The sequence below is a fragment of the Macaca thibetana genome, chromosome 3, assembly GCF_024542745.1.
Source record: "Macaca thibetana thibetana isolate TM-01 chromosome 3, ASM2454274v1, whole genome shotgun sequence".
NCBI classification, from domain to species: Eukaryota; Metazoa; Chordata; class Mammalia; order Primates; family Cercopithecidae; genus Macaca; species Macaca thibetana.
The window spans coordinates 153,106,243-153,130,048 of NC_065580.1; the positions used below are offsets into that span (position 1 = coordinate 153,106,243).

At 51.9% G+C, this 23,806-nt stretch overlaps 1 protein-coding gene and 1 non-coding gene across 5 annotated transcripts in view; one reads left to right on the plus strand and one right to left on the minus strand.

Moving 5' to 3' along the window:
* The first annotated feature begins 8,335 nt into the window (after positions 1–8,335).
* Positions 8,336–8,438, plus strand: LOC126951740 (U6 spliceosomal RNA). Its single transcript, XR_007724609.1, has one exon. It is a non-coding gene; the product is annotated as a U6 spliceosomal RNA (small nuclear RNA).
* Positions 8,439–17,338: 8,900 nt separating this feature from the next.
* Positions 17,339–23,806, minus strand: part of AGPAT3 (1-acylglycerol-3-phosphate O-acyltransferase 3) — a 123,385-nt gene continuing 116,917 nt past the window's right edge. For all 4 annotated transcript variants that reach the window (XM_050784462.1, XM_050784463.1, XM_050784460.1 and 1 more), the window contains 2 exons: positions 23,304–23,502; positions 17,339–22,202 (listed from right to left, as the gene is read on the minus strand). In XM_050784462.1, coding sequence (XP_050640419.1) covers positions 22,114–22,202; positions 23,304–23,502 — 288 coding nt within the window. In that variant the 3' untranslated portion in view covers positions 17,339–22,113. The remainder of the gene's footprint in view (positions 22,203–23,303; positions 23,503–23,806) is intronic.

Genomic DNA, 23,806 nt, shown 5'->3' on the forward strand with positions numbered 1-23,806 from the left:
CGTGGGCTCAGAAACAGGCTCAGCCAGGAAGTGTTGGAAAATGGACACCAGCAGGCCCTCTCTCCACGATGGCCACCCTGGGGTAGGTGGGTGGTCATGCAAACCTCCCTCTGCTCAGAGGAGCTTCATTCACAGCCCTGGCCAGGTCAAACCCATGGCAGGAACCAGCTCAGTGACAGTCCCTGTCTCACCCCCTGTCCTCTCCACCCCACCATCCCCACTCCCTTCCCCCTCTCTCTAGGCCCAAATAAACCACCTGCACCCCAGTCCATGCACACTCTCTGCCTCGAAGGCAGACTGCTCTGTGATGGACGCGTCTCTCCTGCACCCCTGTCGTCCAGCCCCCAGCCCTTAGAGGGGTCCCGACGGCTGCTGGAATTCTAGGAGAGATGTACCCACAGCCTGGTACTGAAATCAAGAGTTCATCTCATTACCTAAAGGTTACATGTTTAATACACTGGCTGGAAGCTTAGCTGGCTCAGAAAATTGCAAGTAATAAGTGTTCTGTTTTGAACATGAAGAGTACTTAATTGTTATTAATAGAAAACCAGCTCCTCCCTGCATCCTTTAAATAAATGTGGAAACAAGTCTGAGGACGAAGGGTCTGCAGGGCATCCCGTGGCCTCAGCCCAGCTTTGTTGGGAACCAAAGGCCTCCCTCCAGGCAGTCTTCCAACTGTCCCTGGCAGGATGGGCTGTGAGCTGCAGACCTAAGGTGGCTGACTCCTGTTGCGTGAGGCTGGCGTGGTGTCGGTGGGAGGCTTGCCAAGGCCCATCTGTCCTGTCCTGACCCAGGCTGGTGGAGGGACAGCAGTGGGTTTTCTGAGTAAAGGGACTTGCTTTTTTCCACATGGCTCTTGCCACTGCCTGGACCCAAGGGAGGCTCCCCAAGGCCCAGCTCCCACCTCTGCCCTGGGCTCAGTCCCGGCCTCCCTCCCCTCCTCCCTTTGCAGAGATCACTACAGAGGTTTGCACAGACACATTCAACCAGAGGCCATGGGGAGGGGCAATCTGCAGAAGGCAGGGGAAAGGAAGAGGTGCTGATCTCCTGGCAACTTCAGGCGGAGCGTTTTGGCCCTTTGCAGGCATGGGAGAGGGAGGTAGGTCTTTATTTAAGATGCATTCTCATGTCAGGAGAGGGAGAGGCCAACACCTGCTAGTAATAGGAGGTTTTTCCCTCTCTTAGTCCAACCCAGCATGAGCAGAAAAAGTAAACCCTTCAAGACGCCAACAGCATCAGCAATAAGGTGGATGAGGGACGCGCTCCTGACCCAGCAGTGGGGGTGCAGCGCCACATGGCAGTGGAACATTTCTAAACACTGACATACACTAAGATGCCAAGGAAGCTTCCAGAGAGCCACCCAGCCAAGCATGTCCAGTTTTCAAAAAGAAAGACTAAGGCCAGGTGCAGTGGCTCACACCTGTAGTCTCAGCACTTTAGGAAGCCAAGGCAGGAGGATCATTTGAGGCTAGGAGTTTGAGACCAGCCTGGACAACACAGAGAGACCCCAAGTCTGCCAAAAAATAAGTTAGCCAGTGTGGTGGCACACATCTGTGATCCCAGTCACTGGAGAGGCTGAATGCTTGAGCCCAACAAGTTGAGGCTGCAGTGAGCAAAGGTTGACCACTGCACTTCAGCCTGGGCAACAGAGTAAGACCCTTTCTCAGAAAAAAAAAAAAATTACTGGAAACATACACTAATGTAAATATTTATCTACAAGACTTACAATACTTGCTGGCCAGTATAGCACAGCAATTGACCAACTGAGACAGACCGCCTGCCACTCAGAGTAGGCATCATAGGCACCGCACCAGCCAAGCTACAGGGAGGAAGGGGTGGAGGACACAGGCAGACAGGGCTGGGGGAGACTGAGGCCTCTCCTTGTGCACTGGACTGGATGGCTGCAATGTCTGAATGATGGGAGTGTGTTCACTACTCAGAAAAAGAACAGTATCTCTAACAGTTAGTGCCAGGGAACCTGGATATCCACATGCAGAATGAAATTGGACCCTTATCTCATACCATATACAAAATTCAACTCAAAATGGATTAAAGCCTCAACACAAGACCCGAACATGTGAAACCACTAGAAGAAAACACAGGGAAAGACTCCATGACAGTGTTCTGGACAAGGATTTATTTTTGGATATGACCCAAAAGCATAGGAAACAAAAGCAAAAATAGACAAATGGGATTACATCAAACTAAAAGGCTTCTGCATAGCAAAGGAGACAATCGACAGAGTGAAGAGAAAACCTGCAAAATAGGAGAAAATATTTGCAAACCATGCATCCGATAAGGAGTTAATATCCAAAATATATAAGAGGCCGGGTACAGTGGCTCACGCCTATAGTCCCAGCACTTTGGGAGGCCAAGGCAGGTGGATCACCTGAGGTCAGGAGTTCGAGACCAGCCTGGCCAACATAGTGAAACCCTGTCTCTACCAAAAATCCAAAAAAATTAGCCTGGCATGGTGACAGGCGCCTGTAGTCCCAGCTACTTGGGAGGCTGAGGCAGGAGAATCGCTTGAGCCCGGGAGGCAGAGGTTGCAGTGAGCCGAGATGGTGTTGCTGCCCTCCAGCCTGGGTGACAGAGTGAGGCTCTGTCTCAAAAAAAATATATATATATATATATTATTTATATATTCATATATATTATAACATATGTATATGTGTATATATGTATAAATATGTTATATACATATATACATATATTTATTTATATGGAACTAAAAGAACTCAACAGCAAGAAGCCAGGCACGGTGGCTCACACCTGTAATCCCAGCACTTTGGGAGGCCAAGGCAGGCAGATCACAAGGTCAGGAGATCAAGACCATCCTGGCTAACACGGTGAAACCCCATCTCTACTAAAAAAATTAGCCGGGCATGGTGGCCGGCGCCTGTAGTCCCAGCTACTCGGGAGGCTGAGGCAGGAGAATGACGTGAACCCAGGAGGCAGAGCTTATGATGAGCCGAGATCGTGCCACTGCACTGCAGCCTGGGCGACAGAGTGAGAGTCCGTCTCAAAAAAAAAAAAAAAAAAAAAGAACTCAACAGCAAGAAAACAACCCAGTCTTACAAATGGGCAAAAGGAATAGCCATTTCTCAAAAGAAGACATGCAGATGACCAACAGTGTTTTTATATAAAAAAACACTCAACACCAAGCATCACTAATTATTTGCATTGCAGGAAAATTCAAATTAAAACCACAGAGCATAATGTCATCAAGGTGGCTGACTAGAGACCCCTGGCACTTGTCCTCCACAAGAAAGGACCAAGACAACAAATAAATAGCTGAGATTTGACTGGAGTGTCAGAGGGAGAGTGCTGTAGTGCAGCAGGGAGAAGAGACACACCTTTGGTGATTGGAAGCCCATCAAATTGGAGGGCAGTGTTGAGGCACCTGGCCCTGCAGCCCCATCTCCTCCACCTAGATTGAATCTGCTGGGAGTCAGGAGGGCACCCCCTTGTGGGGCAAAGTTAAGCAGAAGATCCTCATCAGCCCCCATTGCCACCGCCAACACCTACAGTCCTTACAACAGGAGAATCCCACGGTCCTTGCAAGCCCCGAGCCCAGCTTGGAGAGCTGCCGGGAAGTCACACAGCAGCACTGCCCTGGTCTAGGAACACAAGGTGCACACTTCCCACCTCCCACCCACGCCCCCCCACACACACCCCGTGAGCTAAACTGCTGCAGCTCAGAGCCATGTGAGACTGGAGCCGCCTCTGCAGTGCACCTGCTCTGTGTGCCAGAAGCCACTGCCCCTCTCCAGCCCTGGGGCTCCATCTCCATTCCACCATGCCTGCACCGGGGGCTGAATGTCACAACCCCAGCTCTGTGGAGCCCAGGCCAAGGCTCGGCGGTGACTCTGCTCCTACACAGAAGAGAAACCAGCTCCTGGCCGGGCGCGGTGGCTCACGCCTGTAATCCCAGCACTTTGGGAGGCTGAGGCGGACGGATCACAAGGTCAGAAGATCGAGACCATCCTGGCTAACATGGTGAAACCCCGTCTCTACTAAAAATACAAAAAACTAGCCCAGCGAGGTGGCGGCACCTGTAGTCCCAGCTACTCGGGAGGCTGAGGCAGGAGAATGGCGGGAACCCGGGAGGCGGAGCTTGCAGTGAGCTGAGATCGCGCCACTGCACTCCAGACTGGACGACAGAGCAAGACTCCATCTCAAAAAAAAAAAAAAAGAGAGAAACCAGCTCCCATCGCCCTCTCTTCCAGCTGGAGGAACAATCTGGCAAACCCACCCAGGACGAACCCACCCTTGGGCCAGCCAGACTGCTGCATGCCCTCCCTCAAGCAGGAGAGGCCCCTGAGCTTCTGAACAGCCTGACATACTCCTGGGTCAGTGGAGAGGCCATGTGCCCTGGCCCAAGTCCTGGGTGCCCCCGCCCCTACAGATAAGCCCCTGGCCTGCCCAACAGCTCTGTGCCCACAACAAGGGCCTGAGAAACAGCTGAGGGCCGCCCCTGGCAGACATATCCCCAGGTTGACTGAGGAGCTGCGCGCCCATGTCCCAGGCCAAGAAACAGCCCCATGGGCTGCCCCCAGCAGACATGTCCCTAGACCAGCCAAATAGCGTTGTCCTCTCATCCCAGGCCTGAGAAGCAGCTGCGTGGGCCACCCCCAGAAGACACACACTAGTGCCAGCCAAGAAGCTCTGCAGTGACATCCTAGGCCTGAGAAACAGCCCCGTGAGTGGCCCCCAGAAGACACACCTAGGCCAGGCCACTGAGAAGCTGTGTAACCACATCCTGGACCTAAGAACCAGCCCCATGGTTCCCGTCTGGCAAATGCACCCCTTCCCCCAGGCTGGCCAGACAGCTGTGTGCCTGAGTCCTGGGCCTGGGAACCAGCCCCACCAACCACTGCTGGCAGGCATGCCCCCAGGCCAGCGGAGCAACTGTGTGCACAGGCTCCCAGCCAGAGTAACAGTCCCACAGCCCCTACCCCAGCCCCAAGTTGGTTGACCCCTGATGCACACACGTACCCAAGACCTGAGAAATCGTCCAGCAATGGCAAAGCCATGACACTGCCTCCACCACGTCTCTTAGCCTAGGCCACTGAGACACTCACAAGTGTCATTAGCCTGGATTACAGCTGAAGAAACTACGTGGAGACTACGTTGTGTCCACCTAGAACCAAGGCGAATATACCCCTACCATAGTGACACCCCAAAACCCATTCATAGAAATTAGTCTTTCCCTATGAAACCTACTCCATAAAACCAGAAAAGGCAAGTTTTTCACCAGATGCATAGAAATCAATGCAGGGACACATCAAACATGAAAAAGAAAGAAAAAATTAGCCCAGCTAATTTTTTTAGTAGAGACAGGGTTTCACCGTGTTAGCCAGGATGTTCTCGATATCCTGACCTTGTGATCCGCCTGCCTCAGCCTCCCAAAGTGCTGGGATTACAGGTGTGAGCCACCGTGCCCGGCTCCTTGCTGTTGAGTTCTTTTAGTTCCATATAAATAAATATGTGTGTGTGTGTGTGTGTGTGTGTGTGTGTGTGTGTGTATATTTTTTTTTTTTTTTTTTTTTTTTTTTTTTGAGACAGAGCCTCACTCTGTCACCCGGGCTGGAGGGCAGCAACACCATCTCAGCTCACTGCAACCTCCGCCTCCCAGGTTCAAAGGAACACAGGTAATTCTCCAGTATCAGAGTCCAATCATAAAGAAATATTTGAAGTGCTGGAAAAAGAATTCAAAATAATAAGCTTAAGGAAACTCTGCAAGACACAAGAGAATACACATAGGCAATTCAATAAAATATGGAAAATAGTTCATGCTCTGAATGAGAAATGCAATGAAGATATAGATATCACAAAAAGAACTAAACAGAAATCTTACAGCTGAAGAATTCAATGAATGATATTTGAAAAGCAATTGAGAGCTCTGACAATAGGCTAGAACAAGCAAAAGAAAGAATCTCTGACCTTGAAGATAGATCATTTGAAATAACACAGGCAAATAAAAAAAACAAAATAAACCCTACGGAGTTTATGGGACACCATTAAATGAACAAATATTTGCATTATGGGCATTCTAAAAGGTGAAGAGAAGGGAAACTATTTAGAAAACATATTTAATGAAATAAAGTTGAAAACTCCCCAAGTCTTGGGAGAGAGATGGACATTCAGGTCCAAGAAGCTGGAAAAAAAAAAAAAAATCCCAAATAGATTAAACTAAAACACCTTCTTTCTGAGACACATTACAGTGAGAGTATCAAAAGTCAAAGACAAAGAATTTTAAGAGCAGCAAGAGAAAAGCAGCAAGTCACATATAAGGGGACTCCCCCCTAAACTAACAACACATTTCTTAGCAGAAAGCTTACAGGCCAGGAAAGAATGGGATGATATGCTCAAAGTACTAAAAGAAAAAAAAAAACTGTCAGCTAAGAAAATATACTCAGCAAAATAATTCTTCAGAAATGAAGGAGAAATCAACTATTTCACAGACAAGCACAAACTAAGAAAATTCATCACCACTAGACCAGCCTTACAAGAAATGCTCCAGATCTTACATATCTGGAAGTGAAAAAAATGACAACTGTTGGGAAAACGTGAAACTATTAAAGTCACTGGTAGAAAGGATAAAGAAAAAGGAGTAGAAACTTATCTCTACAGAAAACCAGCCAATCACAAAGATAAATAAAAAGAGAGGAAGTAAAGAATAAAGGATATAGAAAATAATCCAAAAACATCAAAAACATGATAGGAGTAAATCCTTACCTATCAATAACAACCCTAAATGTAAATGGATTAAATTCCCCCATTTGAAAGATACAGACTGGCTGAATATATTTATTCATTTATTCATTCATTCATTCCTTCATTCATTCAAGATAGGATCTCACTCTTTCACCCAGGCTGGAGTGCAATGGCATGATCACAGCTCACTGCACCCTCAACCTCCCAGGCCCAAGTGATGCTCCCTCCTCAGCCTCCCAATTAGCTGTGATCACAGGCATGCACCACCACACCTAGCTAATTTCTTAAGTGTTTTTGTAGAGATGGGGTCTCCCTATGTTGTCCAGGCTGGTCTTGAACTCCTGAGCTCAAGCAATCATCCCTCCTCAGCCCCCTAAAGTGCTGGAATTATAGGCATGAACCACTGCACCTGGCATGAATGGATCTTTAAAAAGACCCAACTATACACTGCCTACAAGAAACTCACCTCGCATGTAAAGAAACACAGAGGCTAAAAGTGAAGGGATGGAAAAAGTATTCCACAAAAACGGAAACCAAAAGTGAGCAGGAGTAACGGTACTTATATTAGACAAAACAGACTTCAAGTAAAAAGCTGTAAAAAGAGACAAAGACTCTGTATAATAATAAGGGGGTTAATTTGGCAAGGGAATATAACACTTATATATGCACCCAACACCAGGGTACCCAGATATATAAAGCAAATATTATTAATAGATCTAAAGGGAGAGATAGACCCCAATAGAATAATAGTTGGACTTTAACACCCCTCTTTCAGCATTAAAAAGATCATCTAGACAGAAGATTAACAAAGAAACACTGGAATGAAACTACACCGTAGACGAAATGGACCTGACAGACCTTTACAGAACATTTCACTCAACAGCTGAAAAATACATTCTTTTCATCAGCACATGGAACATTCTCCAGGATTGACAATATGTTAAGACACAAAACATGTCTCTACAATGTTTTAAAAATCAAAATCATACCAGGTATCTTATCTGACCACAGTGCAACAAAACTAGAAAGTGATAACAAGAGGAACATTTGAAACTCTACAAATACATGGAAATTAAACAACATGCTCCTAAATGACCAGTGGATGAAGGAAGAGATTAAGAATGAAAATTTAAAATTCCATACTCACTTTGGCAACACAGATGCTGTTGCAGGCCGAAAGAGTGAGGGTCGTGATCAACTCAGTATACCACTGGAGGCTATGTGAGTAGACAGCAAACTGTTTTCATAAAAGCAGAATGTTGGCAAACTGGTAAACTGACAAACTGCTTCTGCCACCCCCAAGGAATACTGAGGGGAGTCACGATCCAGGCACAAGTGTTTCTTGTGATTATCTACAGGACACATCTGAAGCCAGTTAGTAATAATATGAACCTGTGATCAATTAAGCAGCTGACCAATCGTTACTTCCTCCTCCCTGCTCATTCTACTCGATAACTAAGAAGGGCTGTGGAAGCTCGGGGGCTGCCCTTGCTCACCAGAAGCTGGGAGTGCTCATCTTCTTCCCCGGCCCCTTCCTTTCAAATAGTTACTTTTGTTTTAAGTTTTAATTTCTGCATGTTGGTCCCCTTCATTCAGTCCAGTCCCTTAGTAACTGTGGCAAACCGTGGCAATATACTAAAGTTGAAATGATACAGAGAAGATTAGCATGACCCCTGCACAAGGGTGATGTGCAAACTCATGAAGTGATCCATATTTTTAAAAATGAAAAAAGTTTTAAAAATGTTAAATTCCTTGAAACAAATGAAAATAGAAACATAATGTGCCAAAACCTATGGGACACAGTAGAAGCATTAAGAGGTAAGTTAGGGCTGGGTGCAGTGGCTCACGCCTGTAATCCCAGCACTTTGGGAGGTCAAGGTGGGCGGATCACAAGGTCAGGAGATTGAGACCATCCTGGTTAACATAGTGTAAACCCCGTCTCTACTAAAATTACAAAAAATTACCCGGGCATGGTGGCGGGTGCCTGTAATCCCAGCTACTCAGGAGGCTGAGGCAGGAGAATGGCGTGAACCCAGGAGCCGGAGCTTGCAGTGAGCCGAGATTGCACCACTGCACTCTAGCCTGGGTGACAAAGGGAGACTCCGTCTCAAAAAAAAAAAAAAAAAAAAAGAGGTAAGTTAATAAACACCTACATCAAAAAACTGGAAACCTGCTGAGTGTGGTGGCTCACGCCTGTAATCCCAACATTTTAGAAGGCAGAGGCGAGTGGATCACTTGAGGTCAGGAGGGAGCACTTACAGGGTTCTGAGGATGGCACATGAGGGTGGCACGCCCAGCTCACTGTCTCCACACCTTAACTTGGGCTGGGGGCTGCTCCTTGCTGCCCAGGGGTCTCTACCCACGTGAATCCTGTGGCCTACGTGACAATCCGCTTTTACCCCAGGCACTCACATTCCTTCCATCCATCAAAGTCAAGATCAAGTTCTGAGCTCAGCCGCAAAGCCCTGTGAACGAACAGCAGTTCCCAAAGCACCCAGCTGTCCCACACCAGGATCTGGTGCCACTGGGATGTGGCTCTCTGTGCTCCCGCCCTGGTTATTTCCACTTGACTCTGAACTAGCTGGACGGCTTGTGCATGGTCAGTGTCGTGGGTCTGGTCCCCGGCTTCCTCATCGTGTAGCCTGTGGGCTGCTGTTGGGAGTTTCGAAGATCACTCACAGTTATGTACGTAGTCCTGGGACGCGGCAGTCAGAGAGCACCGTGTGGCTTTGTCTCTGTTCCTTTTTATTATTGTTGTTCTTCTTATTTTAAGACAGAGTCTCACTCCATTGTCTGGGCTGGGGTGCAGTGGCACATTTGTGGCTCACTGCAGCCTTGAACTCCTGGGCTCAAGGAATCCTCCCACTTCATCTTCCCGAGTAGCTGGGACTACAGGTATGCACAACCATGCCAGGCTTTTTGTTTGTTTTTTTTTTTTTGAGATGGAGTTTCGCTCTTGTTGCCCAGGCTGAAGTGCAGTGGTACGATCTCGGCTCACCGCAACCTCCGCCTCCCGGGTTGAAGCGATTCTTCTGCCTCAGCCTGCCGAGTAGCTGGAATTACAGGCATGTGCCACCATGCCCAGCTAATTTTGTATTTTTAGTAGAGACAGGGTTTCTCCATGTTGGTCAGGCTGGTCTTGAACTCCCAACCTCAGGTGATCCACCCGCCTCGGCCTCCCAAAGTGCTGGGATTACAGGCATGAGACACCACGCCCAGCCAATTTTTAAATTTTTATTTATTTTTTTTTTAATTTTTTTTTTTTGAGACGGGGTCTCGCTCTGTCGCCCAGGCTGGAGTACAGTGGCCGGATCTCAGCTCACTGCAAGCTCCGCCTCCCAGGTTTACGCCATTCTCCTGCCTCAGCCTCCCGAGTAGCTGGGACTACAGGCGCCCGCCACCTTGCCCGGCTAGTTTTTTGTATTTTTTAGTAGAGACGGGGTTTCACCGTGTTAGCCAGGATGGTCTCGATCTCCCGACCTCGTGATCCGCCCATCTCGGCCTCCCAAAGTGCTGGGATTACAGGCTTGAGCCACCGCGCCCGACCTAATTTTTTTATTTTTGTAGAGACAGGGTTTCACCATGTTGCCCAGGCTGGTCTTGAACTCCTGGCCTAAGGAGATCCTCCTGCCTCAGCCTCCAGAAGTGCTAGGATTACAGGTGTGAGCCGCTGTGCCCGGTCCCTCTGCTCCTTTCTTAGTGGTTGCTGCAGAAAGGGAGGGACAAGCTCCCGTCCAAGGTCTCCTGGTGAACCGCTGCCCAGGCCTTCGTACCCCGGGCCCCCACTGCAGGCTTCCGGCCCAGGTACCCTGGAGACCCCCAGGGCAGGGCAGTGGCTTTTCCCCACACCCCAGGTTGTGCTTATGGCCCAGTGAGCTGTCGGATGGGAGCCCGGCTCCTTTCCCTCAGCCTCCTGGGGAGCTCTTAGTTTGCGTTTCATTTTCTGACGAGGCTGAGAAATGACTTCGGAGTCAGGATTTTCCCCCAGGTCTGACTCTGCAGCCTGCAGGTCCCATCTGCACGGGTGCGGGAGAGATGGAAGAGCCACCTCAGGGGGGTGTGGACGGGCCCACCCTGAAGAGGGAAAAGGCCTCGGACCAGAAGATGGAGTGAGATTGCTTCCTTCCCCCACTGAGGGCAAAGCCTCTGATGGATATCCCTTCCTGCTCCTTTCGTGTGCTGGTGGGCAGGGGAGGCGCCACGGCAAGGCTCTGTGGCCTGACAGGTGCTGGGCACCTCCCCACGCCCCACTTCCCACAGCCCCAGGGAGCCCAGCTGTCTTGGAGGGGATGGGAGGCCTGACTCTGCCAGCTGTGGCCGTTCTCTGAAGAAGGCGCTGCCTTTGACCTCAGACCAGTCTCCAGCGCCGGCTGGGTCTGGGAGGGGACATGCAGGAGGAATGACCCAGGCGGCTCACAGCAGGTTCCCTCCTTCCTCTCAGGAATCTCCTGGGGGGACCTTCAGGACGACCTATTTCTACATGATTGCGCCCTGAGGACAGAGTCCTCTCATGCCAAGGACAAGGGAAGGGTTATTTCGGGCAAGTTGCCCCAAATTCTAAGCAGAAACAGAGTTTAGGATAATAACAGTGAGTTTCTGTCACTGAGGGCAGGGAATGTGAAGGGCCACCCCCCAACCCCACCCCGGCTCGTGCTCACCGGGGTGCAGCTTCACCGTCAACAGACCTTAGAGGCACCAGGAATCCACACCGCGGGGCCAGGAAGGCACGCTTCTTCTCTGTGCATGGTCACCGCTGAGACCCCATGCAAACCTGCCCGGGAACACCTCAGGCTTCGTTCTCCGACCGGTCACTGCCCGGGCCTCCGCGGCCATCTGCTGACCTCGCGTCACTGTGGCCACTTCCGCTCCGGGAGCACTCCTCCCTTGCTCCGAGGATGCTGGAGATGTTCACGGGTGTCCTGGAGAAAGCGGCCAGCGGGGGCGAGGCAGGTACAGATCCCACACACTCAGAGGCAGGGCGTGGCAGGGCCGCTGGTGACACGGCAGGGACAATGAAGTCCAAAGGGGGTGGCATGCCCCAGAGAGATGGGCACCAGCATCGTCATGCCCGCCTCCCTGGCCCCCAGAGACCCCACGCCTCCCCTCCAGATCTTTCACTGGCAAAGGAGGGGTGCAGGCTGTCTCCACCCTTATTTTCTGGTTGGGAGCAGCAGAAAAGGGTTTGAGCAGGAGACATGGCGTAGACCGTTCACAGCTGCCCTGCTCTCTTCAGCCACCCAAGGCTGCATCCTGCGATTGCACAAGTTCTGCCGTGAAGCCACTGGAGGTGTCAGCCACCTCCCTGTTTGTTCTGGGGAGAGGGCAGATCCAATGGCTTTGGGCCAGCCTGAGGGGTCAGGTTTCTTACAAAGTCCTGGGCAGGTGGAACTGACCATGTAATCATAGCTGTGTGAGTTGGAATTTTGGGGGGCGGAAAGTGATGCATTTAAAAGCTGCTTGAGCCAGGCACGGTGACCACGCTTGTAATCCCAACACTTTGGGAGGCCAAGGCGGGTGGATCACCTGAGGGGTCAGGAGTTCGAGACCAGCCTGGCCAACATGGTGAAACTCTGTCTCTACTAAAAATAAAAAAACTACCTGGGCATGGTGGTGAGTGCCTGTAATCCTAGCTACTTGGGAGGCTGAGGCAGAAGAATCGCTTGAACCCAAGAGGTGGAGGTTGCAGGGAGCTGAGATCATGGCACTGCACTCCAGCCTGGGAGACAGAGTGAGACTCTGTCTCCAAAAAACAAACAAACAACTGCTTGAGGAGAAATTATGCTCTAGAATTCCTTCTGGTCCTGATGGGCGACTGAGAATCGCAGAGAAGCTGAAGGGAAGCCATGGGGACAGGTGTATAGCCCCTTCCCAGATACACTGTGGGCAAGGCCCACCCAGCTCTGCAGGCGCCCAGGACAGACAAGATGTGGGTCCTTCTAGGTCCTCTGACCTCTAGCATAGGTCAGGGCTTCAAGTCCCTCCATGACAAGTGGCACATGGGAGCTGAACCTGGATGTCCTTAGATCTTACAGGGGTTTTGCAAACAGGCTGGACATGCCTGTCTAGAGCCGACTCTCCCCTGCCCTATCTCCAATCCCAGTTTCAGATCATTTAGCATTTGCTTGTCTCCAAGGACCTCCCTTGCCGCTGCTCACACTCCCTGGCTCCAAGCGCCCGGGAAGCTCCACCAGCCCTCGCTCTGCACGCCACAAGCCGAGCCTGGCCAAGGCCTGTGGGCGTCCCAGGCATCCCGGGTGCAGAATCTACTGCCTGCTGCGTGGGCAGGGGAGCACAAGCTGGCACAGCCCTGGGGCTTGCTCCCCTGGCACAGAGCAGCTCGTCTGCTTACGCACCCTGCCCTGCATGACAATCCTTCCGGAAGGCAGCTCAAGGTCTTTGTGGGCCCCACACATGAAAACCAGGCAGGGTCCCGGGTCCCTCCCACCACACGCGGACTCTCCCAGGGAGAGCTCTGCAGCTGCCATGTTCCCAGCCTCCCGCCTCTCTGGCCAGCTCTGAACACCTTGGACTTGTCCGCCTTTGCTCATCTGCTTTTCTGGCAGCACAGTCCCATCCCACTTCCTGGAGACACGTGCTGCTCCTGTGGGTCTAATGACCTCCCACTGGTCTGAGGAGCTGCAGCCAGAGGCTTTGGGTGTGTTGCTCTGGTGGGCACAGTCCTGCCGAGGTCAGTCAGGAGCCCACCCTCCTTGTGTGCCCTGACGGAGGGGGATGACGTCGGTTCACATGCCCTGTGCTATCAACTGCACAAAAGCAGCATTATCACAGCAGTGTGGAGGGACACGGGGGCGGCGTACGCACCTCAGAGGTGCTAAGGGATGAACTGCACCGCACCCGCAAGGGAGGCCCAGTCCAGCAAGAACGGGTGTTTTTGTGTTTTTTTGAGAGAGAATTTCACTGTGTTGCCCAGGCTGGAGTGCAGTGGCACAATCATGGCTCACTGCAGCCTCAGCCTTCTGAGCTCAAGTGATCCTGCCATCTCAGCCTCTCAAGTAGATGGGACTACAGGTGCACGCCACCACACCTGGCTGATTTTTTGTTTTTGAGACAGGATCTTGCTCTGTCACCCAGGTTGAAGTGCAGTGGCACAATCTTGGCTCACTGCAAATTCCGCCCGCTGGGTTCAAGTAATCCTCCTACCTCAGTCTCCCAAGTAGCTGGGACCATAGGCGTGCACCATTATGCCCGGCTATTATATATATATATAATATTTAATTTTTATTTATTTATTTTTGAGATGGTGTATCATTCTGAGGTCCAGGCTGGAGTGCAGTAGCACAATCTCAACTCACTGCAACCTCCACCTCCCAGGTTCAAGTGATTCTCCTGCCTCAGCCTCCCAAAGTAGCTGGAATTACAGGCTCCCGCCACCATGCCTGGCTAATTTTTGTACTTTGAGTAGAGATAGGGGGTCTCACCATGTTGCCCGAGTTGGTCTTGAACTCCTGAGCTCAAGTGATCCTCCCACCTCCGCCTCCCAAACTGCTGGGATTACAGGTGTGAGCCACTGTGCCCTACCAAAATATATATATTTTTTAATTGGCCGGGCACCATGGCTCATGCCTGTAATCCCAGCACTTTGGGAGGCCGAGGCGGGCAGATCACGGGGTCAGGAGATCGAGACCATTCTGGCTAACACGGTGAAACCCCGTCTCTACTAAAAATACAAAAAATTAGCCGGGCATGGTGGCGGGCACCTGTAGTCCCAGCTGCTCAGGAGGCTGAGGCGGGAGAATGGTGGGAACCCGGGAGGTGGAGCTTGCAGTGAGCCGAGATCGCGCCACTGCACTCCAGCCTGGGTGACAGAGCGAGACCCTGTCTCAAAAAAACAAAAACAAAAACAAACAAAAAAATTTGAACTCCTAGGTTCAAGTGATCCTCCTGCCTTGGCCTCCCAAAGTGCTGGGATTACAGTTGCGAACCACCATGCCCAGACGCAAAGGGTTTAAGAAGTGACAGGAAAAGATGAATCTTGGGGAGGAGGAGCCCCTGGGGGCTCATGAAAGGTTCCAAGGGGAGAGGAAGCAAAGGCTACTGCCACAGCCCCTCCCCTCCAGGCTGGCACAGGCAGGGCTCAGGACACAGGCCAGGGATGCCCCTGGGTCTGCCAGGACAGCAGCCACTTGCTCAGCACCTGTCACGGCCTAAGCTCAGGATGTACGCTGATCGTCCCGATGACCGTCCCCATCTTACAGGCGAACACGGAAGGGCATGGAGGCTAAGAACCTTCTTGGCCTGGGCCACACAGGTCCTAAGGAGTGAGTTTTGGGTTTTCATCTAGAGGCCTCCAGGCCCCCAAATCCAAGCCTCCCCCGTAACACACTGTCCCACGGAAACACACTTCTCCCCATCTGTGATCAACAGAATGCGCCGATTGAGACGGTAGAGGCATGCTGGGATCTAGCTGGGTTTAAGCAGAGGCTGCGCCAGCAGCTGTGAAGTGAGCTCTCACATGTGATGGGCGTTTGGACGGCACGACCTTGCTGGCATTACCCATCCCTGGATCCTAAGACTTCAGCGTGGCTCCACCTGGCAAGTGCTGGGAGGCTGGGACCGACTGCAGAGCAGCAGCTGAAGCCACCCGGAGCCCTCCGTGGCCTTGTCCTCTGGTGCCTTCCCCTGTGACTGGGCTTGTCCCTCCCCCAGGGGTTCAGCGGCAGGGCAAGCACCTGCTGGTGTACCTGCACGTGTATGTCTATGTGTGCATGTGTGTGTGCATGTGCACCCTCAGAGGCCGCCTGGCCACATGTGGGATGGTCGAGGCTCACGTCCAGAGTACCTGCGGTTGGACTTGTTCCTGCCCAGCCCAGGTGCAGGCCGCCTGCAGCGGAAGAGCTCACATCCAACAGCAAAGCAAAGCTCGGGCCACGTTGCCAACTTGCTAAGACTTCACAGGACTGTTTGATTTCTTCATCAGGTTCCTCAGCCCTGGGGGCACTTTCTTCCAGAGGGGTTTTCTCTCCATGAACCCTGCTGCTGTGTGAGCCACCTGGACGATTCCGGGTTCTCAGGCATCATGCTCAGAAGAGTCATGAAGAGGGCCGGTGCGGGGGCTCACACTTGTAATCCCAGCACTTGGGGAGGCCGAGGCAGGCGGATCATCTGAGGTCAGGAGTTCGAGGCCAGCCTGACCAACATGGAGAAACCTTGTCTCTACTAAAAATACATAATTAGCCGGGCCTGGTGGTGGTGGTACATGCCTGTAATCCCAGCTACTTGGGAGGCTGAGGCAGCAGAATCGCTTGAACCTGGGAGGCGGAGGTTGTGGTGAGCCAAGATCGCACCATTGCACTCCACAGCCTGGGTGACAGAGTGAAACTCCATCTCAAAAACAAACAAACAAACAAGAAGAGACATGAAGAGGAGGGTTCCCCAAGCCCACTTCCTAATGCTGCCCCTTACTCTTCAGGTGTGCCCGTGTGTGTGCTGGGACGTGCACACATGTGTGCATGTGTATGGCTATGAATGTCCCCACACACACAGTGTGTGCATGTGCATCTATACACACTCACATGTCCCAGAATGTCAGGTGGCAGGGTCTGACTCCTACGTACTGAGCTTCTGGGTGAAGCGGAGGTGGGATCTGGGCCAACAAAGGCAGGCAACGGGCCTCACGGTTAACCTTGGCCCCTCTCCTGGGTGAGCCGGATGCCTGTGATGCTCAGGGTGATGAAGTCCGCAGGGGTCTGCATGGCTGCCCCCCAATGCCCCTGAGCACTTGTGTTCAAATAGGCGAAGTGGGGTTCAGGCAAGTCAGTCCCTCTTGTTAGAGGGCCAGGCCTGACCTGCCCACGACATCCCCACACCAAGTGGCACCAGGCACTTCGCTTTCATCTCCCAAGAAAACAACAGAACGTCATGCCAAATTCTGTGTGCTCTGAATTCAGGATATATTTTTAAAAAATAAATGGCATCTGGACGCGGGACTTTGAGCCAGGCCTTCCCAGCTTCTCAGGAACTGGGCTAAGCACCAGCACGGACCGGTCACCCTCACCGATGCCATCGGGGAAGGAGGCAGCCCCGGAGAAGACAGCATGTCACCAAGGTTGCCAGGGCCGTTCCCAGGAGCACGTGGACACCCAGACTCTTCAGCTTAGCTTATTTTTAGAAGACACGAAACGAGAACCTGGAATATCTTTTGGTCCTAACGAGAGTTTTTGTTTTGCTTTTTAATAAAGAAGAGAAAGAGGTTCCTTGGTTTTCTCCACAGACGAGTCTGTTTTTACAAAAAAAAAAAAAAAAAAAAAGGTTGTTTTGGATGTGTATATGCCACTTAGGAAAACCTTTTGTCCTTGATGGCTTTTAAAACCCTTTTTTGGACATCATCGGATCATTTCGCATGTGGACTGCCTGATTTTCCCGTGTTTTTTTGCTAGGTGACCTCTCTCCTTTTCAATTTTCCCTTCCAGAAAGCAACTCGTAGGGAATGGAGGGCCTTGAAAAGTGCCATCGGCAGGATGGCCTCCAAGGAAACAGAGCCCGTGGGAGTGGGCTGTGCAGGTGGGTGGCCCCATGGGACAGGAGTGCCTGGTGGCCCTGGTTTCCCCTTGGAGACATCTATGCAGACTGGAAACAAAGAAACAGAAGGAGGCACGGAGTCACTTTCTCTTATATTGTGGTTTTTTATCCCTCTCTTTCACAGCAGCAAATTTAATAAACAGATGCCTGCAGCATTTCACCAGTACACAAGAGCTACTCGCGCTTGGGCAGGCGCACACCTGCCTGTGTACACAGGTCCTCGCACAGCACGGCAAACGCAGCCAGGCCTTCGGGACACAGGCCTTCGAAGAGTAAGTTAGCAGCCCTCACCCCAACAAGCTTCTAAAGACCAAAAATACCTCTATCCTCCACTACATAAAGCTTGTGAGTAGCAAAACTTGTAAAAATGAAGCGTACAAAAGGAAACATCCATATAATACATTTGCACCCTGTATACAATGGGTCCCTTTGAAACTGGCCAACAGTCAGCGATGGCAGATTTTCAATTATAGAAAAAGAAGCCAGTGGCTGTCATGTGCACTCAGGTCAATGGTTTGTGTGAGTTTTCCAGAGAGATTTTCATTTACAGTTACAGTACTTGCTGGCGATCTTGGTGATTAAGAAGCCAGTTGAATTTCCTGGCATTTAGGCAAGTAACATTTGATTGTCACAACGTACAATTCTGAGACAATAAATACAAGTAGATCAGATGCATTTCTTCATTGTATCAAGTAACTCCAGTTTAATTTAATACAATTTAGTGCATTTCAGTATCTCATTCACAGTTCGACTTCTGTCCAAATACTTGTGCAACAAAAAGTTAAGAAATGGAAAAGAACTCCAGGTGACATTGTCATTACACAGCTTCAGATTCTAAGACAACTCAATGATGTTTGAAAAGCGTACGCTGCTGTTGCCTAGGCCGACTGACACCAGTGTCTCTGGTAACTTCCTGGGGTCCCTGAAAGCGTTCCTGTCATTCTATTTCCCGAGCACTTTGTAAGAATGCCACCGTTATCCCTGAATTAACAAGCAGCGAGTGTTCATGATAAAACTTAACTCATGTGTCCACCCCACTCGAGCAGATCAGTGTGACATCTTTTACGCAAAAACTGTTTTTGCATCCTGGCCCTGAAAGGCAGGAATACGGAGCTGGATGTCTGCATCCCCCGGGTCGGCCCCACGGCAGGGGTATGGGGCAGAGCCAGGACGGAGTCAGGGGTGTGGCCGGCCCCATCCCCCCAGGCCCGAGAGGGCTTGCCTTTGGTTTGGGGACTAGTTCAGTAGAGAAAGGGGCAGGCACACGGCCGGGACGTGCTGTTTCCAGAAAGAAGGCAGGCAGGCGTTTCGGGCTGGCCGTTGGAACCCTGAGCCTAGGTGCAGTGCAGAAGGGCTAGAAGCACATCGCGCTGTGGGGCACTAGTGTTGTATGCCAGGGGCTACATGCAGTGAGCCTCAGGCCAGAGGCCTGCAGCGGGGGTCTACGCGTGGGGTTAACAAGTCAGGTGAAAATCTCCAGGGCTGGAGAGATTATACTCAGCTTGTTGTAGAAGTGTCTCAGAGAGAGACAAAGCATGCAGAAAGTTACTTATTCTTCACCCCAAATCTGACCCCAATCGGTAGTCACAACAGGCGTGGACAGCCCGGCAACGGCTACTGAATCGCACGTGAGTGCCACACACGGCTGGGTCCAACCACTGCTTTTCCTTGAGGTCAGTGTCAATGCTCAGCAATACCTTAACAGCGTGAGGAAAGATTCTCATGCCGTGGTGCACGAAAGGGAGTCAGGGGACAGACGAGGCAGAGAGACTCAAAATTGATCGACAGGACCTGTTTTTTTTTTTTTTTTTTTTTTTAAATAAGTGCTGCTTACATTGTTGTTTTGTGTATTTAGTGATTTATTCAGCACTCATCTCTTCCACCGGACTCTGCGCTTCCTGAGGACAGGGACCTGAAAGCACCTCACATAGAGCGTGCGTCTGGCACGCTGTCACTGAGTACCGGACAACCAGTGTCTCACACGGGGGAAGATGATGAAGACAGCAATGGCATCCTTGGGAAGACGGGCAGGAGACCCCCTGACACCTGGGCCTAAGCGGAGAGTCAGGCCAGCGGCATCCCCAGGAGACCATGGCCCGGGCTGGGAGCTTGGCCTGCCAGACGCCCATGGGTGGGCCTGGGTCCTCTCAGCTGGGAGCCTCCAGTGGGGAGCCTGGCTCCGGGTGGGCAACAGGAGCTACAGACCAGCAACACCCTTCCTGTCCTCAGCCTGGCTCGAGGACCAGGTGTGGAGGGCATCAGCGACGCCAGGCCCAGCAGCTGCCTCACCCCGACAGCGGCCAGCACGGACTGTGGGCTACAGAGTTGCTTCAGCCTGAACATTCAGCCTGAATTTGGACATAACATTAACTGAATTCAGCTCAGAAGTAGAGTGTAAAGGAAAAAGAAAAAAAAAAAGACTACTCTGGGATTTATGAATTTAATTTAAAAATGTAAAGGAGCTCTCCTCCCCTTTTCCTTCTGAAGTGGATGAAAAGCAAAATCCACCCTCCTCCAAAAAAAAAAAAAAAAAAAAAAAAAAAAAAAAAAAAAAACCCCAAACATTCATGGTGTAGTTTTTATTGCTCTTAAAGGCTTGGTGTTGAGAAGCACAAGCTAAGCTGTGAGATGGGAAGGAAACCAGATGAGGTGTGACCCCTGGGCCTGGGCCTCCATCTCCACTCTAACCGAGGGGCTGCCCCGCTCCGCCACGACTCAGTGCAGAATTTATACATTATATATTACTTTCAAAGGGAGGGAACTTCTATGGGAAACAATAACTATTAATTAAATCATAAAAGATCTAAATTTGCATTTTCCAGGTCACATATGTGCATGGTCGTGCCCTTCAGCTTTCCTCCTTTAAGATTCTGCGGGTGTTAGTGAGTCAGTGAATGGCGTGGATCTAAACACACACGGAGACGGATGAGCAGTGTGCAGCGTGAGGAAGGTGCAGGAGAATCTCCGGGGTGCTCAGCCAGGGGAGTGCACGCCCTGCTCACAGCACAGCTGCCCGAGTGGGCAGGTGGATGGATGAGATTTCAGATGGAGGGAAGCACATTTCCAAAACAACAGTGTCTGCAAGCGTGTCTCGTCTGGTTTCCTTGGTCTCGTCTGGTTTCGTTGGTCTGCCCCTTCACCCCCGTGAGGAGCCGTGCTCTGAGCAGGTGTGCGCAGCTGGCATCCCACACACGCCCCGAGAGCACAGCCCCCACAGACCCGGGGCCTGGCAGTGCCTCTGTCATGCAGAACGCTGCCATCCCCATCCAATCTCCCCAGGACACTTAGGCCTGATGCCTAATTATGTTCTCGGTTTACTTTTCTTCATGCCTCTTTTCTCCATTTGTTTTCCCCTAGAAAACTCAACCTACCTCTGTTCAGAATGCTGGTTACAATATATCAGAGATAACACCCATTTTTTTTCTTCCCTTGCTAAAAAGATGAGGGGGGTGTGACTTAGAACAAGCAAGATGAAAGCCAAATGCAGGTGGGCTGATGGTACCAAAACCGAGTTGAGCTTTCTACCACTGCCACTGCTCCAGGGGCTCCACCCGGCCGCGCTGGGGGAGTGGACATGCTGTAGGGAGAAGCATCCCTCGCTTGGCGTGGGCCAGGGGCTCGCTGCGAGGCCGAGGGAGCCAGCATGTCCAGCCGAGCGCTGCCCTCGGCTCTGCCTGGACTCTCAGAGACGTCCAGGAGGCAAGGAGCTGGGCACTCAGGGGTGGCCGGGCCACAGTGACACCAGCCAGGATGGGGGCAGGTCCTCCCCAAGGACACAGTGTGAGGCTGGGGGGTGGGGGCCCCACCTCTAGTTTCCAGCAGTAAGTTAAAAACTACCAAGAGATCAACCAGTAAAAATAAAATCTCTAGAAGCCAATGAGCTCAGTGTTAACAGTCTCCAACTACCTTTAAAAAACAGAGGGTTGACGGTGCCCTCGCTTCTTCTGAAGCACCCTAGAGTCCCACAGGCCGCCCCGTCCTCCCTCCTTGGCTCCTGATCTGTGGGATGGGCGGGCGCGCGGCAGCCCCGAGGGTCCTCCCTCCCCAGCACCCAGTGTGGAGGGACCAGGGTCTGACAGCCATGAGAGGGACAGAGGAGCTTTAGGTGCATGGAGAACTCTGCATTTCACTGAGTTCTCAGGGGTCCATCCACTTTAAAAACAGATGTACGTATTTACACACAGGGTCAAATAGGAGCTAGGGCAGACAGGGCTCTGGAAAGTAAGGTGGGGCGTTTGCCCTCAGCCAGCCCCAGGACAGGGCAGAGTGAGGGCTCCGACTTGGAGGAATCGACCTGATGTTCGTGCCGGTGTGCTTATCGCTACGGGCGCTCTCCACGGGGCCCCCACTGGGAGCCAAGGTGCTGAGCCAGGCGAGCTCCCCGGGGGACGGGACCCGGCCGTCCGCTCCCAGGAGGACAGCAGAAATTCATTATGAGACAGTTTCTGGGGGGGCGGGAGGTGCAGAAGAGGTGAAGGGCCAGGTTAAGTTCCCAAAATAACTGATTAAAAAACAAAACATTTGATCTAAGTTTAAGGAGAGAAAGCAGCCAAAGGCTCCCTCTTGGAAGCGGAGTTCTGGAGAGAGGCGTCCGCGGGAGGCCTCTCCGCCAGGACCCACCTCCCACGGGCGCGCTCGGAGATGCAGGACCCTGCGCTGCGGGAGGCTGAAGACTCCATCTGGCAGGCCTTCTGAATTCTTTCCTCTTGGCTCAAGTTTTGTTAATATTAGTCACCAGTTAATAAGAAAAATAGTTTCTAACTGTCTTTTCCTCCACTCTGTGTGTTGCTCTGGTTTTAATTGAGTTAACTGGATACCACCGTCAGGCCACATGTGTTCAGTCACAGCCATTAATTATTCCTTTTTCTTAAACTCTTGGTTTCCGTAGCTGGAGCCTTTTTCTATCTCAGTTACTCCTATCAGTCTGCGAACTCCAAAGGAAGCTTTCGAGACAGGAGAGAGAGAGAAGAGGTGAGTCAGATGACTTTGCCTTTTTGCTGTAAAACATGTTACGGGGGCTTCCTTCCTCTGCCCCAGACCCTCTCCCTCTGCCCCACACCCAGTGGCGTCTGCTGTCAGAGAGTAGGTGTGGCCTGCGGGGAGAGAGCCCTCAGGCCATGGCCTGCTCAGGCAGGGGTGACGGGCACATCTTCTGACCGGCTGGGTCCGAGGCAGGTGGACACGTGGACCTCACCCTGCCTGCCCCTCTGGGTCTTTGGCTGGTGGGAGTAGAAGGGTTTCAGGGCATTCTAACAGCTCAGCCTTGCAAACCCAACAGGTGGCAGAAGTGGACGAGCAGGACCCTCAGATGTAACCATGTCACATCCTGTCCTCTGTGGGTGACCTCAAGTCATCATGTAGTCCAATGGGAGAGGCTGATGGCAGTCACTGCCTCTGGGGATCCCTCCCCCCAAGGCCCCTGGCAGGGGGCAAAGGCAGGAGCAGGGGAGGAGCTGACCCGGGGCTGGGCCTGGGGAGTCGGCTCACGGGGCGATGCACACGGACTGCGTCTCCGTGGACAGAGACCCCTTGATTACAGGGAGTGGGTGGGCTCCCGAGTTCACTACGGAGACAGGCTGGGTGTGTGTTCGGCCCCAGGCTAGCTGACAGGTTGTGGTGGGTGCAGCATCGTGCTTGGGGTGGGCACGCAGTGGGGAAGTCGCTGGGGGTCAACGGGGAGGAGCTGAATGCTGATGTCCTGCTTAAACCTCCTGAATGGCCGTCCCAGCCTGACCCCCTAAGAGCCCAAAAGCAGACAGGGGGACTGGGGACCCTCTCGTCAGCATCCTCAAGGGCCAGCCAGTGGGGCTGCAGTGGGGATGGTGCCAGGGTGGCGGCCGTTCGGCTCTCTGAGGCGACCCTCAGCTCGGTGCAAGAATTCAGGCTCTGAAGCCTGTAGGCTGTGGGGGATCCTGGGTCCAGGGTCCATAACAGCCAGGCCCCCGCCTCCCATGGCCACTGTGATGAGTCACCGGGTCCCGGACCCCGTGGCCAATACTGTGAGGCCCGCCAGAGTGTGAGCTGTTAGCGACAGTGTCCATTACCTGCTCCCACAAACCCTAAGAACGTCAGGATGAGGAGAGGTGATCCGCTGGCAAAGACACCCAAGACGAAACTGAAGAGGGGAGATAGGAGAATGGTGGCCCAGGACAGGAAGTTCAGGAGGGTCCACGGCCTCCGGGCAGGCTTGAACTGCTCCCCTGGAAACATCCCCTTCTGATTGTACATCTCCTGGAGCGCGTCCTGGAAGAGCCAACAGAGAAAAAGGAGGCGTGAGGCTTCTTTACAAGCTATTATTTCAGTGCAGGAGAAAATTATTGGCAACGAAAAACGACTCCACCTAAAAAAAGCGCCACATCAATTAAGAGGACAAATCAGAAGCTGCAGGTGGGAGGCGAAGCTGGCTTTACATTTTTGGAGAATCTGGTAACGTGCATCAAGAGCTCGCAAGTGTATCAACCCTTTGATTGAGGAAGTCTCCCAGGAGCATAGTCGGTCAAGAAAGCAACGTTGTGAATAGCAGGGGCTGCCTGCCCGGCACAGCCCA